The sequence below is a fragment of the Bombina bombina genome, chromosome 2, assembly GCF_027579735.1.
Source record: "Bombina bombina isolate aBomBom1 chromosome 2, aBomBom1.pri, whole genome shotgun sequence".
NCBI classification, from domain to species: Eukaryota; Metazoa; Chordata; class Amphibia; order Anura; family Bombinatoridae; genus Bombina; species Bombina bombina.
This window is the reverse complement of record NC_069500.1, coordinates 799224779-799240475: the sequence shown is the minus strand read 5'-3', so window position 1 is coordinate 799240475 and position 15697 is coordinate 799224779. Positions and strand designations below refer to the sequence as shown.

Sequence of the window (15697 nt, the reverse complement as noted above, 5' to 3'; positions counted from 1 at the left end):
ATGGGATGGAGCAGGATGCCCATGTTGTGCAATACGGAACGGTCATGCTTCCCTCATAGAAGGTGTGATAGCTGGCACCGGACACCTCACGTTTCATCCTCTGGCTCATCAGTGCTTGGCTTACGCATGCGGCCAAAAGGAGTCCCAACAGAGCACCGGTTACAATAACAGCCATGCCAACAAGAATCTAGGAAGGAAACATACTTCAAATTAATTCCGTAAATAGCACTTGCCCGCAGGCACATGCAGCCAATCATTGCTCCCTTGCTTTACCACAATTACCACATTGTCATCTCCCTTAGCTATCACCTCTGCAGGCACGGGGGGGCCCTTTTCTTGTTTCAACCAGACCTTAGCCCCTATGCCCACCCTTCCCCTAGTTTCCTGTTCCGCTATCTCACTGTTGCAGGTAGGAGTAACTATAAGCTTTGCCACTACTTCTAATGCTGACATGTCTCCCTGTTCCTTTCCTCTATTGAGGAGGGTGAGCTTCACTTCCTCAGTCTTTCCAGGGTCTAGCGTTTTCTCCCCTATGCTAATACCTCTGACTATGAGAGAGGGCATTGGAACTATGAAACCCACATGCTTGTCAGGTATTTGGACCCCTATCCCTGTTGATATGGTTTGGGAGCTCTCAGGGGATATTGTTACCTGGTCCTGGATGGTCAAGTATATCCCGCCACTAGGAGGGAGCAATTTATCTGGCGCTAAACCCCCAGGGCTAGTTTCCCAACACGTTTCCACAGCATGTTGATCTCGACACTCAGTGTACTCCTGTCTGCTTATCATCCTAGACAGTGGGGTCTCACTATCTGTAATAGGACGGTTATTTAACACATTAATTGCTTCCTCAAGATGGTCCCTCCACTTCTGCAAGGTACCATCCCCTAGCTTCTTTAACTGCTGCTTTAGCAAACCATTCATTCGCTCAATTAATCCTGCTGCTTGGGGATAATAGGGTATATGGTATATCCATTGTATGTACCTTTCTGCACTATATCCCTGTACCATGTGTCCTGTAAAATGAGTACCATTATCACTCTGTATCTGCAATGGAGTGCCATAGAATTTTGTGATTAACTCTAGGGTCTTAATGGTGTTTATCTGAGTTGCTTGCTTACATGGGGGGGCTATGAGGTAGCCTGAGTACGTGTCCACAGCCGTGCACACGTACTGGCAGCCTTTGCTGGAGGGAAGAGGTCCTATGAAATCTATCTGCCAGATCTGGCCTGGCAGCTTGCCTCTTTTGATATGCCCTTGCACCATGCCAGGAATCTGTCGCTTCCTGACATGCTGACATACAGGACAATTTGCTATCTCTGTTTTTATTACTTCCATAGATAGCTTGATACCCCTTTGCAATGCCCACCTATGAGTCGCTCTCTCTCCAAGGTGTCCACTTTTTTGGTGGGCCCACTGGGCCACACCCTTATTGTCAGCCTCCTCATCCACATCCTCACTTTCCACAGTGGAGACTTTGGCTGCCTCATCTGCAATAGAATTGAACAGCCGTTCTAATGAATCCTGATTTGTATGGGCATCTACATGGTAAATAGTCACTGTCTTTTCCCTAACCAATCTGCTGAGTTCCTGCCATATCTGCTTCCCCCACACCTCCTTTGAGTATATCTGGTAGTCTTTCCGTTCCCAGGTGGGGAGCCAGGTGGCCAGCCCATTTGCCACTGACCATGAGTCGGTGTATACGTGGCATTCGCCCTGTTCACAGGCTATAGCCTGATGGACAGCAACTAACTCGGCATATTGGCTACTTTCATTTTTCCCTGTAGACACCAGCAGCTGTTTGGTCACAGGATTGTAGGCTACTGCTTTCCAACTCCTCTGTGAACCCACATATTTTGCTGATCCGTCAGTGAACCAAGCATGGGCTTGCTGTTCTTCTGACAGTTGATCATATGGCACACCCCATTTTACTAGAGACTCCTCTGTTGGTGTCTCCTGAATGGGGGCTGTCCCCTGGAGGGGTTGCTCAGCAACCTTTTCATGCAGTGCGGCAACCCCTTTGGGACCTGTCTTTGCCCTGTTCTGTATGTACCATTTCCATTTTATGATGCTTGATTCCTGAGCATGTCCAATCTTATGGGTCTTAGGACTGCCCATTACCCAGTTCATTATGGGAATCTCAGGCCTCAAGAATACATCATGCCCTAACGTTAGCTCCTCTGTTTCTACTAAAGCCCAGTAGCAAGCACATAACTGGCGCTCAAAGGGCGTGTATCGGTCACCTGCCTCAGGCAATTTCCTAGTCCAGAAACCAAGGGGGACTTTCCCTCTCCCTTGTTTCTGCCAAAGGCTCCAATTAGCATGTTCCTTGTGGACAGACACATTTAAATCTATTGGCCCTTCCTTTACTGGCCACAGATCCATCGCCATTTGGATGGCCTGTTTTGCAGTTTCAAAAGCCAACTCCTCCTTAGACCCCCACTCAAAGCTATACTTTTTCCTGGTAACCTTGTAGATGGGGGCTAGTATTTGGCTCAGGTGGGGTATATGCTGCCGCCAAAAGCCAAATAACCCAATGAAGCGCTGGGCTTCCTTTTTGGTTTTAGGGGATGTGAATTCCACTATTTTCTGCTTGGCTTTAGGGGTTATCTCCCTACGGCCATTTGTCCACTGTATACCCAGGAATCGTACTGAGGTTCCTGGCCCTTGTATTTTGTCAGGGTTGATTTCCCACCCCTTCTTCTTTAAGTGGGTTATCACCTGTTCTAACACTTGTTGCACTACTTGCTCATCAGGTCCCTGTATCATTATATCATCTATATAATGTGTGACCTGCACGTTGGGGGGCAGAGTAACTTCCTCCATGTGTTCTGCCACAATCCTGTGGCAGATCGTGGGGCTATGGACATAGCCCATTGGGAGGCGCGTGAACGTGAATTGCCGTCCCTGCCAGGTGTATGCGAATTGCTCTTGGCACTGCTCCTCTATAGGTATTGTATAGAAGGCATTTGCCAGGTCAATGACCGCATACATATTTCCAGGGTGACGCTGTATATTTTCTATCAGCGTAACCATATCTGGTACTGCTGCCGTTAATGGGGGAGTATTACTATTTAACTCCCTATAATCCACAGTCATACGCCAGGTCCCATCACTTTTCTTGACCGGCCAAACGGGATTATTCCAAGATGTGGTGATAGGTCTCACCACCCCTGCAGCTATTAGATCTTTGATGGTGTCACCTATCTCTTTATGCCCTCCCGGTATTCGGTATTGTCGAATGTATACCCTCTTCAAGGCCACTGGGACCTGTATGGGGGGCATCAACAATTTTCCTACAGTAACGGTTTTGATGGACACATAAGGCCTTACCCCAAAGCTGTACATTCCATCCTCTAACCGCAATGTTTCTCCCTTTAGCACATCAATGCCAATTATGTACTCTGGGATGGGTACGATTAAAACAGAACATCGCCGTTTAGGAAGATGCCCTATCTTTAAATCTACCCATGCTTTTGTTGCCTCTATAGTTTTCCCTCCAAGCCCAGTAATTATTGTCTTTTCCCCCTTGAATGCCCGCGGATTTCCCTGTATCAGTGTGGCCTCCGCTCCCGTATCAATCAAAGCCCGCTCACATTGTACATTATTTTTGCTCCAGTGGATCTCTAGTTCCACATGGGGGCGATGATCAAAATAGGCGGCCCTGATACTGGGAGTTTGACCTGATTCCTATGGGTTCTGGAAGAATTCTTCCAGATCACCCACAGATAACACATCCAACTCAGGTCCTGGGGCCTCTGGGGTGTTAGCCGGGGCCATGGGGACCTGATTCTCTCTCATCCCTCCCTGGTAACCATATCCCAGAGGCAAAGGCAATCTAGGATATAACCGGGTCTTATTTGCTGCTTCTTTACTATCCTTTTTTATACTTTCCAACTGATCACATATCAGCTGCAGTATCTCCCTGGTCTCTTTGCTTTCCCCTGTGGTAGCCCTTTGTATATCATCTAGCGTGGGGGCAGAAGGGGCGACTGTGGTACCTGTTATGAGGTCACCGGACTTTCCCTTTTGCACATTTATCCTTTTGCCCACATGCTGCTGATATAACTTCCACATTTCCTTAGTTTCTATCCCATCTATTTGTTCCTTCTTTACCCCTGCTTTGAGGAGTTCTGTGAACATCTCTTTCCTTGACAGTCGGGGAGGAGCATTGGCTCTAGGAGGGGGCGGCCCGCTGCCTTTATCAGGCTTTACTGGGGCATCCCATTCCCCTAGCTCCCCTATTTGTCTTATTGCATCCATTCCCTCATAAATGGGATTCCCTGTCTGATTTATCAGTAACGTCATGATTACTGACTTGTATGCTCGGGGAGCCCCACGTATCAAATAGTTTCTCATGGCATTGGTTAGTAGCTCGCGATATGGGGCATACAGGTGTCCATTATATATCGCATGCTTCATAGCCAATTCCTTTAATAATTGGATGGCCTCCTTAATGGAATGCCATGTCCTATCCTCAGTGGGCCAATCCCCTTCTGTGGGATATTTGTCCCTGGCACCGTATGCACACTGAACCAACAATGATGCCTGCGTCAACATACCATCAGCGGCCAGGCCAGGTCCAATTCGCAGGACCTGTTGTATGGCATGATCGCTAGTGATCTGTATGAATTTCATGGCATCCTGACTATCTAATGTCACGTTATGACCTCCTTGATCGTACATCCGCACGAGCCAAGTTAGGAGGTCCTCTCCCGGTTTCTGTTGATACTGCCGTATTATGTCTAATACCTCTTGCTGCGTGTAATCCTCTACTGTGTCTACTCTTTCTGCACCCTCAGGCCCATGATAGACCTTACGCCGTGTAACAGGGTGAGCTGTCACCCTGTGAGGGTCCCTATCATCCCACTCCTCTCCCGGATCACTACTATCCCAAATATTACCGTCCCACCTCTCAGGGTCCCAATTAGCACCGCTTTGTAATACTGATTGTAACTTACCTTTGCTCAACCTACCACCCTTCCGCTTTACTTTGGCCCTGGCTACCTTAACCACAGCCTGTTGAGCTACATCTTCATAACACTGGCTCTTTTTTAATAACAATTTATTCTGACTCTGCAGGCACACTGTCTGCTTTACAGCTTCCTCTAACTGCTCGTGTGTCTTTCTGTATGCCTGTAATAACACCCATAATTTCTTATGTAACCTTTCTGTGTCTGAATCTGTCTTAACTTTTACATTCTGTAATTTATTCAACACTTCACAAGGTTCTGTTTTGTCAAAAAATTCAGCGTTATCTGGGAGGTCAGTCCCAGACAAGACTTCCCCTGCTAATTCCTGATATGGGGTCCCCTCCCAAGCCACAATATTTTGAGGCCGTGAAGGGGTAACCGTTTGTGCTTTCTTCCTAAACATTTTCATAACACCTTCAATTTTTGCTGACATCAATCAATAAATTCACAGTAATAATAACAATATACGTTAATATGTATATACCTGTGCAATATCAATTAATTTCATTCCAAGGTGACAATTGTGACTATGTCCATGAAATATCTGTTTATTTACACAGCTTTCATGGCTCATTTGAGGAATTAACAATTCAATTCTAACTAATCCAGAAACATATATATTTATACTCCTGACGGTGCAAGATACAACTATATATTTTTCTGGCTTATTATTTTATCTAAAACGGGGTTTCACTTTCGCTCTGAGCTGCGTCTATCAGCTCTGCACATTCAGTAAGGAAACTGTCAGTTTCTTTGCTCAAGTGATAAACAATTATGCATCCTGCCGACTACGCCAATAATGTTATGTGATTCTTTTTTCAGGATATGATGTTATCATATATATATCACTTTTCAGCAAGGAAATGACTGACACATTACACAGGTTTTCACAATCTTATAATAACAATGATGGTTTATTCTGCAACATAATCATGGAAACAAAATACCACAAACCACTATTCATACTTATAACACTCTATGCAATTGCAATGCTTATATAAACAATTCTAGATACAACTATCTATACAGTTTTCAGTTACATTTAGTTGCCTGCGCAACGACTGATAACAATCTTATGTTGTATTACCACTAAAACAAGTCTAGCTAGTTTTATACCAAGAAATTAATACATCACCGTGATCTCTGTTTGCATCATCCTATCCTGCCGCTTCTGGGGCGCAATGGGAGGGGACATCTGGGCAATCTTTGGACCAGGAGAAAAACAGGCGATCAGCGGGAAAAAACAACACTGAGGATGCGTCCATCCATGGGTCCCAAAAATACACTCAAATACACACACCACAAATACTCAGACTCTCAGACTGACTCAGACATCAGACATCAGACATGACAATCAATACACAATCAGACAACTGAATCAGATTGCCTAGATGTACCCCTCTTTATACTGTTCACTTGTGTAACAGTTTTGGCGCAACTCCACAGATCCTGAGACCGCACCCTCTGAGGTTGGCCCTGGCCCAAGACATCTGGCCAGTCTGTCTTTAGCCTCAACCAAGCTTATCAGGGCATACCCATGTACTATCTCTGACGTATTCCTAAACTGCAATGCCGTCATCTTTAGTTTCAAACAAACATGTTTTTCTGCCTAACATTAATTATGTGGTCTTATGCAGTTACTTTTGTCAAATACATCAATAATAGGTTCAATCTTTCCATAGATATAATTAATAGCTAAACATCAATAATGGCTTTATTACTTAGCCTATTGCAATTAATATTACTTAGCCTATTGCACTTAATAATAATTAACAATATTACCATGGCATTAGCCCCTATACCAATGTGTTCCTTAATGTCAGTAAGTGACCCCTGCCAAGGTTACACCCTTGTTCTGTCTGGGTTTTGACTTCTTATCATCAGCATCCATCGGTTGTTTACCACTTGTAGCATGACTTAGCAAAATTCAGTGTCATCTACTTGAAGTTAATTAATGTCTTTTACTCTGTTAAAGGCACACTCTCTTAAAGGCAAAGTCACACCAGTTAGTGCAAGTGTCTTATGCTCACACTCTCTTAAAGGCAACACAAGTTTAAGCAAGTGTCATATGAGCAATTACTGCACCCACTTTCCTTACAAGTACATTAGAAAGCTGCTTAAAATTGCTGCTGTATCTGAATCATGAAATAAAAACATTTTGGTTTCATATACCTTTGAAGTTTTCAAGACACACCTGCTGCTGAGCATATCTAGATATTTTTCATGTAAATTACTCATTTTCCACAAAGAATAACAAGTTATTAATACTGCAAACAATGCTGCTATGTGGCGCTCAAGACACAAACATGCACTATCCCACCAGGTATGCTGGTTTACAAAGGATACCAAAAGAATAAATTACATAATAATAAAAGTAAATTTGAAAGTTTTTGTGCAGTTAATGTGCTGGCATTATTTCACATAACAGTTGCAATAATTACAATACATTTTTTTTTAAATTACTTAAATGAGAATGCATTATCTCCTTTTTGTAATATAAAAAATTAAAGCACATATTAAAAGCACAATGCAAAAGATTTATATTGATTTTTTAATTACAAGTTAGTTAACATCAGTACTCAAATGCAGACAGATAAAATTAAAAAGAGATACTGCATCCTCTGACCAGTCAACACAATAGATTTGCATAATCAACAAATGCAAGATAACAAGACAATGCAATAGCACTTAGTCTGAACTTCAAATGAGTAGTAGATTTTTTATAACAAATTTCAAAGTTATGTATATTTCCACTCCCCTTGTACCATGTGATAGCAATCAGCCAATCACAAATGCATATACGTATAGTCTGTGAATTCTTGCACATGCTCAGTAGGATCTGGTGACTCAAAAAGAGAAAATATAAAAGGCTGTGCACATTTTTTTTTTAATGGAAGTAAATTGGAAAGTTGTTTAAAATTACATGCTGTATCTAAATCATGAAAATTTAATTTAACCTGAGTGTCCCTTTAACAGACATAAAATATGTGTAATTGTAGACTACTGTACTGTCCTAATGAAATCAAATAACCATGATAAAGGGAGGCTTAAAAACAATGGTGAGTTCACAGTGCACACTGCTGTCTCAAACAATAACTGCTTAATCAAAAGATCTTATCTTATGTGTAATATCATCAATATTATAGTGTCACTGTCAATTTTTAATGAGCATAATAAAATCAAATTTTTTAATTATTCAAAGGTTGCCCTTGAAAGTGTGAAAACTATTTCATCTCACTAGTAAACTAACCAGTGAAATGGGATAGTTTTCACATCTTTCAAAGGCAACCTTAGAATAATTAAAACATGTGATTTCATTATTATGCTCATTTAAGATCAGATGCATCACCCTGTAGAGACCTCTATATAAAGCTATATACGCCCTGGGGAGACCTAAGTACAGAATCTGAATTATTTTTTGGCTTTATTTTGTTTTCTTTCATGTAATTAGCAAGAGTCCATGAGCTAGTGACGTATGGGATATACATTCCTACCAGGAGGGGCAAAGTTTCCCAAACCTTAAAATGCCTATAAATACACCCCTCACCACACCCACAATTCAGTTTTACAAAATTTGCCTCCCATGGAGGTGGTGAAGTAAGTTTGTGCTAGATTCTACGTTGATATGCGCTTCGCAGCAGGCTGAAGCCCGGTTTTTCTCTCAGAGTGCAGTGAATGTCAGAGGGATGTGAAGAGAGTATTGCCTATTTGAATTCCATGGTCTTCCTCTAGGGGATCTATTTCATAGGTTCTCTGTTATCAGTCGTAGAGATTTCTTCTCCTACCTCCCTTTTCAGATCGACGATATACTCTTATATACCATTACCTCTACTGATTCTCGTTTCAGTACTGGTTTGGCTATCTACTATATGTAGATGAGTGTCCTGGGGTAAGTAAGTCTTATTTTTTGTGACACTCTAAGCTATGGTTGGGCATTTTATATGTAAAGTTCTAAATATATGTCTTTAAACTTATATTTGCCATGATTCAGGATAATCAGTATTCCTACATTCAGACTGTCAGTTTAATTATTTGGGATAATGCATATGAATAAATATTATTTTTCTTACCTTTAATTTTCAATTGACTATTTTTCCCTGCGGGCTGTTAGGCTCGCGGGGGCAGAAAATGCTTCATTTTATTGCGTCGTTCTTGGCGCAAACTTTTTTGGCGCAAAATTTTGTAATTTCCGGCGTCGTAGTTACGTCATTTTTTTGACGCATGTGTATTCAGACGTTTTTTTGCGCCAAAAAATGTGGGCGTCGGTTTCAACGTCAGAGGATGTGGCTTCATACTTGGCGCCAAAAATGTGGGCGTCATACTTGTTCCACTTTTTTCTCACATTATTTAAGTCTCACTTTTTTGTTGCTTCTGGTTGCTAGAAGCTTGTTTATTTTGCATTTTTTCCCATTCCTGAAACTGTCATTTAAGGAATTTGATCATTTTGCTTTATATGTTGTTTTTTTCTATTACATATTGCAAGATATTCAAAACACTGTTCCTGTATCAAGAAATGCTGAGGGATTCCTGTTGACTGATATCAGTCCTACCAAAGCTAAGTTCATTTATTTTAATGTTATGAATGTTTATCTTTAGCTATGGCTTGTAATAAGTTATCATGATAAACTTTTACATGCAGAATCCATTAGTATTTATGCTTTATATATTGCTATTCTTTTTATATCTTATGTACAAGATATACTTAGAAATTTATAAGAATATTTTTCTGATTCTATTTTAAAGGCTTTGTCTGACGTCCCGCCTTCTAATAAAATTTTTAGGTCTTTTTCAAACTTCTTTTTTAGTTGATGAAGTTTCAAATGACCAACAACATAATGAATTATCCTTCTCTGATGGTGCTTTTTTCTCATTCAGAATTTTTCTTCATCAGATATTGACACTAACAAATCTACTTTTTTTCTTTATTAGAGTACATTTTTTCCTTGTTCAAAAGGTGTTGATTATTTTGGATATTGAAATATCTAGTTCTTTTGATTTTACAGACTAGCTAACATTTAAATTATTAATGTTCTGTGGTTTCTTCAGAGGTTTTATTCCAGTTCCTGATACTAGGGAATGGAATAGGCTGAGAATTTTCTTTTAGTCCTTCTTTAAGGTTTTTAAATTGTATTCTTTGCCGGCAGTTAATTTTTAGTTTTGAGGAAAGATTCCCCAAGTTAATGGGGCTATCTCTACTTCTGCTAAATATACTATTATTCTTATAGCAAATAGTATTTATTATTTTCCTTCAGATGGTCGTATCTTATTTAAGGAAAATTATTTTCAGGTACTTTTTCTTAGACCTGTAATTTATTTGGCTGATGTTGCAATTGCTGCATCTTTCTGGTTGGATACTTTAAGATCAAGTATCGGATTATGATTTGTTTAGCATTGTTAAAAGGACAAAATCTTCTACTTATTTGAAGTTCAGACTAAGTGCTATTGCGTTGTCTTGTTATCTTGCATTTGTTGATTGTGCAAGTCCAGTGTGTTGTCTGATTCTTTAACTTGATTAACATGCTAATAATTTCATTTGTGCTGTCATTTTATTAAATATTTTCGCAAATGAGGTTTAATCTATGTCTTTAGCTATTTTAGCTAGAAGAACTTTGTGATTTCAATTTTGGAATGCTAATTTGATTTCTAAAATCCATATTTCTTTTTTTCCTAGATATTCAATTATTTGGTTCATAATTGGATTCAATTATTTAACTGTTACTCTGGGCTTCAAGATTGAGTTCTAAGACTAAAACTTTAAGCTTATTTTAGTTTTCTGTTCTTACTAAGGAACGGAATCCTGAATTCTTCCCCAAGTAACATGTTTATAATTGGAAGTTTTTTTTTCTTCATTCAATTAAGCCTTTAAAAAAAAAAAAAAAAAAAAAAAAAAGTTCAAAGTCAGCTCCCCACATTTGCATATAGGTGCGATTCTTATTCCAGCATGGCTGGTAAGGGGCAGGTTAAGACTTTTTTGAAATTTGTTTGGTTCTATTCGGTCCAAACTTCTTAAACTTAACTTTGGGTACAGAATAGGTTTCAGAGTAAAACCGTCTGTGAGAAGTCTTTTTTTCTCTATCATATTCCAGCTATTCCAGTAAGACTAACACTTTCCTGAAGTGTGTCTCAGACATGGAGTTTTCTGGGGTATTTTTTCCATTTTCATTTTAGGAACTGGGTTTTGGGGTTTTTATTCAAGACTATTCATTGTTCCAAAGATAAAAAATCTTTTTGAACTGTCATATAAGTGTACCATCTTTTAGAATGGTGTTTATATGGTCTATTCGGCCTTTTTGGTCAGTGATGACATTATTTGTCTACAATAGATACAATAGATGCATATCTTCATTTTCTGTTTTCATTCAGATTATTTTTATTTCTGAGATTCTCTTTTTTTTGACAAGCATTACCAATTTGTTGTTTTTCCTTCTGGTCTAGCGACAGCTCTAAGAATCTTTTCAAGGTTCTCAGTGTTCCTTATTTGGACGGTATTGTGGTACTGGCTCAGTATTTTCGTTCTGCGGAATCTCATACATTTCAACTTTGTTGTTTCTTCAAGACATGGTTAGAGGATCTTTTTATCAAAAGTTCCTTGTTTCCTCACACAAGGGTCACCTTTTTTAGGTTTCCAGATAGATTGTGTCAATGTTTTTGTCTCTAACAGACAAGTAACAAGTTTATTGGGTTCCGTTTGTTGGAACCTTCAGTCTCTATTATTTCCTTCAAGTTGCTATATATGCATGGAAGTTTTAGGTTTCATGGCTGCAGCATTGGATTCGATTCCCTTTGCTCATTTCATATGAAACCTTTCCAGTTTTTTTATGCTGAATAATGGTGCAGGGATTCTAGGATATCACTTTTTATATCTTTGAATCCTAATGTTTAACTATCTTTGATTCGGTGGTTAAGATCACCATCATTTAGTTCTACAGGTCTCTTCGGTTCTTTCAACCTGGACCATGATCTCTACAGATGCGAGTCTTTTAGGTTGGGAGGCTGTCTGAGGATCTCTGTCAGCACACAAGGGGTTTGGAAATCTCAGGAGGCGAGATTACCATTTGATATTTTGGAACTCCGTGCATTCTCAGAGTTCTTCAGTTTGGTTTCTTTTTGAAGAAGAGACGTTTTTTCAGACAGACAATGTCACAACTGTGGCGTATGTCAATCATCAGGGTGGGACTATCAGTCTTTAGGCTGTGACAGAAGTATCTCGGATATTTGCTTGGGCTAAATCCAGCTCCTATCTAATTTCTGTGGTCTTTTTCCCAGGTATAGACAATTGGGAAGCGGATTATCTCTGTTAATCAAGCTTTAAATCCGGGAGAATGGTCTCTTTACCCAGATATGATTTTCAATTTTTCAGATGTGAGGGCTTCCAGAAATAGATCTGATGGTATCTCATCTAAATAAGGAACTTCTCAGGGGCCTATTCAGGTCTTGGGATCCTCAGGCGGAAGTAGTGTATGCATTAACACTTCCTTGGAATTATCAATCTGCCTATATTTTTTCATCTCTGGTTCTTCTTTTTAGAGTGATTTTCTAAATCATCAGAGAGCAATCTTTGGTGTGGCTGGTGGTTCCAGCATGGCCACACAGATTTTGGTATATGGTTCTTGTTCGGATGTCCAGTTGCCAATCTTGGTTACTTCTATTAAGGCCAGACCTTATATCTTAACATTCGTTTTTTTCATCAGGAATTCAAATTATTAATTTGATGGTATGAAAATGTAACGCTTAGTACTTAGTCATAGAAGTTTCTCTGACTCAGTGATTAATACTATGTTGCAGGCTCGTAAATCTGTGTCTAGTAGGATTTATTATCGAGTTTGGAAGATTTACATCTTATGATGCTCTTCTTATGAATTCTCTTGGCATTCTTTTAGAATTCCTAGGATTTTATAATTTCTTAAGATTTTGTCTGCATGTTCCTTGAAAGGACAAATCTCTGCTTTTTCTGTGCTGTTTCACAGTAAGAATTGCTAAATCTTTCTGATATTCATTGTTTTGTTCAGGCTTTGTTTCGTATCAAGCCTGTCATTAAGCCAATTTCTCCTCCTTGGAGTCTTATTTTGGTTCTGAAGGCTTTACAGGCTCTTCTGTTTGAGCATATGCTTTCTTTGGACATTATTTACTTTCATGGAAAGTATTGTTCTTTTTAAACATCTCTTCAGCTAGAACAGTTTTTGAATTATCTGTTCTTTCTTGTGAATTTCCTTTTTTTCTGATTTTTCATCAGGATAAGGTGGTTTTTGCTGTCCTCATTTCAATTTTTATCTAAAGTTGTGAATTCTAACAACATTAGTGGAGGAATTATTGTCCTTTTCTTGTGTCCTAATCCTAAGAATTCTTTGGTAAGATTCTTACATTTTTTGGATGTGGTAAGAGTTTTGAAATATTATGTTGAAGCCTACTCAGACTTCTAGTCTATTTGTTATCTTTTCTGGTTTTAGGAAAGGTCAGAAGGCTTCTGCCTTTTCTTTGGCATCTTGGTTAAAGCTTTTGATTCATCATGCTTATTTGGAGTCAGGTTAATCCCCGCCTCTGAGGATTACGGCTCATTCTACTAGGTCAGTTTCTACTTCCTGGACTTTTAAGAATGAAGCTTCTGTTGATCAGATTTGCAAAGCAATGACTTGGTCTTCTTTGCATACTTTTACTAAATTCTACCATTTTGATGTTTTCTCTTCAGAAGCAGTTTTTGGTAGAATAGTACTTCAGGCAGCTGTTTCAGTTTGATTCTTCTGCTTATAACTTCAATTTTTTTCATTATAAAAATTGAAACTTTTGATTTGGGTAGTTGATTAATTTTTCAGCGGAATTGGCTGTCTTTATTTTATCCCTCCCTCTCTAGTGACTCTTGTGTGGAAGTTCCACATCTTGGGTATCTGCTATCCCATACGTCACTAACTCATGGACTCTTGCTAATTACATGAAAGAAAACATTAATTTCTTTCATATTAGCAAGAGTCCATGAGGGCCACCCTTTTTGTGGTGGTTATGATTTTTTTGTATAATTATTCCAATTCCTTATTTTTGATGCTTTCGCTCCTTTCTTATCACCCCACTTCTTGGCTATTCGTTAAACTGAATTGTGGGTGTGGTGAGGGGTGTATTTATAGGCATTTTAAGGTTTGGGAAACTTTGCCCCTCCTGATAGGAATGTATATCCCATACGTCACTAGCTCATGGACTCTTGCTAATATGAAAGAAATGAATTTATCAGGTAAGTTCTTACATAAATTATGTTTTTCTTTATTTTTGATAAATGGCTGCAAGTCTCATTTAGGCATAAATCTCTTTCATAAAATATATTTCCCACTCCATGTACCTGATGAGACCTCTCAGAGCCCCACTTCAAATAACAGAATTTTAGCGCCAGCAATTAACATATATAGAGATCATTATATTTTTTGTTACACTATATATGGCCCCCTATGTGAAAGTGGCATATACTCAACACATTAAATATAATGATTAAAATCTAATACTATCTATTCTGTACACTAAGTGGCATAAAAATAGAGAATGTTAAATTGATGATGCAATTTGGATTTAATTTGAGTAGCCATCACTTTAACCCTCTGTGTCAGCCAAAGAGTTAATGCTTGTTTGCAATGAAGATGGCCAGGAGGTAAGGGGTTGCTGGGTTGGCAATGTGGTTAGGGCGGCTGGATCAGTAAATGAGACCTCTCAGAGCCCCACTTCAAATAACAGAATTGCAGCGCCAGCAATTAACATATATAGAGATCATTATATTTTTTTGTTACACTATATATGGCCCCCTATGTGATATCTATGTATTAGTGTTGCACTGTTGTCTTGTTTTTTGTTACATGATGTACAGTATATATAAATGACTGAGATAGCAATCTATAGAGAGATCATATAATTATTTAATTTACCTAAAGTTACCTGCTTACACCGTATATGCAGTCACAGACTCACAGTTGCACAGACACTGCAGGACAGGTTGATGATCACTCACTCTCTCACTCACTGATATGTTGTTGTCAGCCTGTCACTTCACTGTTCGGAGTCGAACCGCTTGGGGACTCTGGAGCTGCCTGAGACCAGTCTCTCTCCTCTAACCAACGCCATGCCCACTCACACACTGACAGTCAGAGACAGGCTGTACAACACTGTAAAGTGCGGGAAAAAGGAACCTACTTCCTAACGCTAACTACCTTAGCCTGTTTGAGTGTTCCTGGCCACTCCCTTTTACTGAGTCTGACTTCCAACTGACGCACTAACATAATAAAAACAATTCCGCCTATTGCGCCCAGGCCACTGCCCTCCCGGCCCTGCACCCTAGCCCCTCCCCCCGCCGCCCTAGGTAATAATAAAAATAAAATAACAGTTTTAAAATGGCTTCGATTTTTTTAAATTAGGCGCCCTTTGCGGTGTTAAAGGCCGCCCCTGCTCTGACTTAACCGGCTTCTTCCACAATCATGATGAGTCTGACTGACACTGTCAACCCACCGCATAAACGCACCCCCCCACACACATCTTCCAGTCCTGAAGGCTATTTATTATATTTAATTTTAATCTGAAAATTTAAAAAATTAAATGCGCTAAGCTGCATCATGTCATCTTGCCCCTGCAACTGAGATACTAGTTATCATGTCCCCCACACGATAATTGCCATGGCCAGGCACTGACTTGAAAAACAAATAACGTTATTTATAATCTTGCTACATAAATTAGCATTCTGTAAAATTTACAGAATG

The 15697-nt window shown here is 39.5% G+C and overlaps 1 protein-coding gene across 1 annotated transcript; it reads right to left on the bottom strand.

Moving 5' to 3' along the window:
* Positions 1-210: 210 nt before the first annotated feature.
* On the bottom strand, positions 211-3348 carry LOC128647290 (uncharacterized). The gene has a single exon (XM_053700083.1). It carries the CDS (start codon positions 3346-3348, stop codon positions 211-213), a length of 3138 nt encoding a protein of 1045 aa, XP_053556058.1.
* Between the last annotated feature and the right edge of the window lie 12349 nt (positions 3349-15697).

Bases quoted from the DNA above. Each gene is read 5' to 3' on its own strand.
- LOC128647290 (XM_053700083.1), bottom strand. From the start codon at position 3,348: ATGTACAGCTTTGGGGTAAGGCCTTATGTGTCCATCAAAACCGTTACT.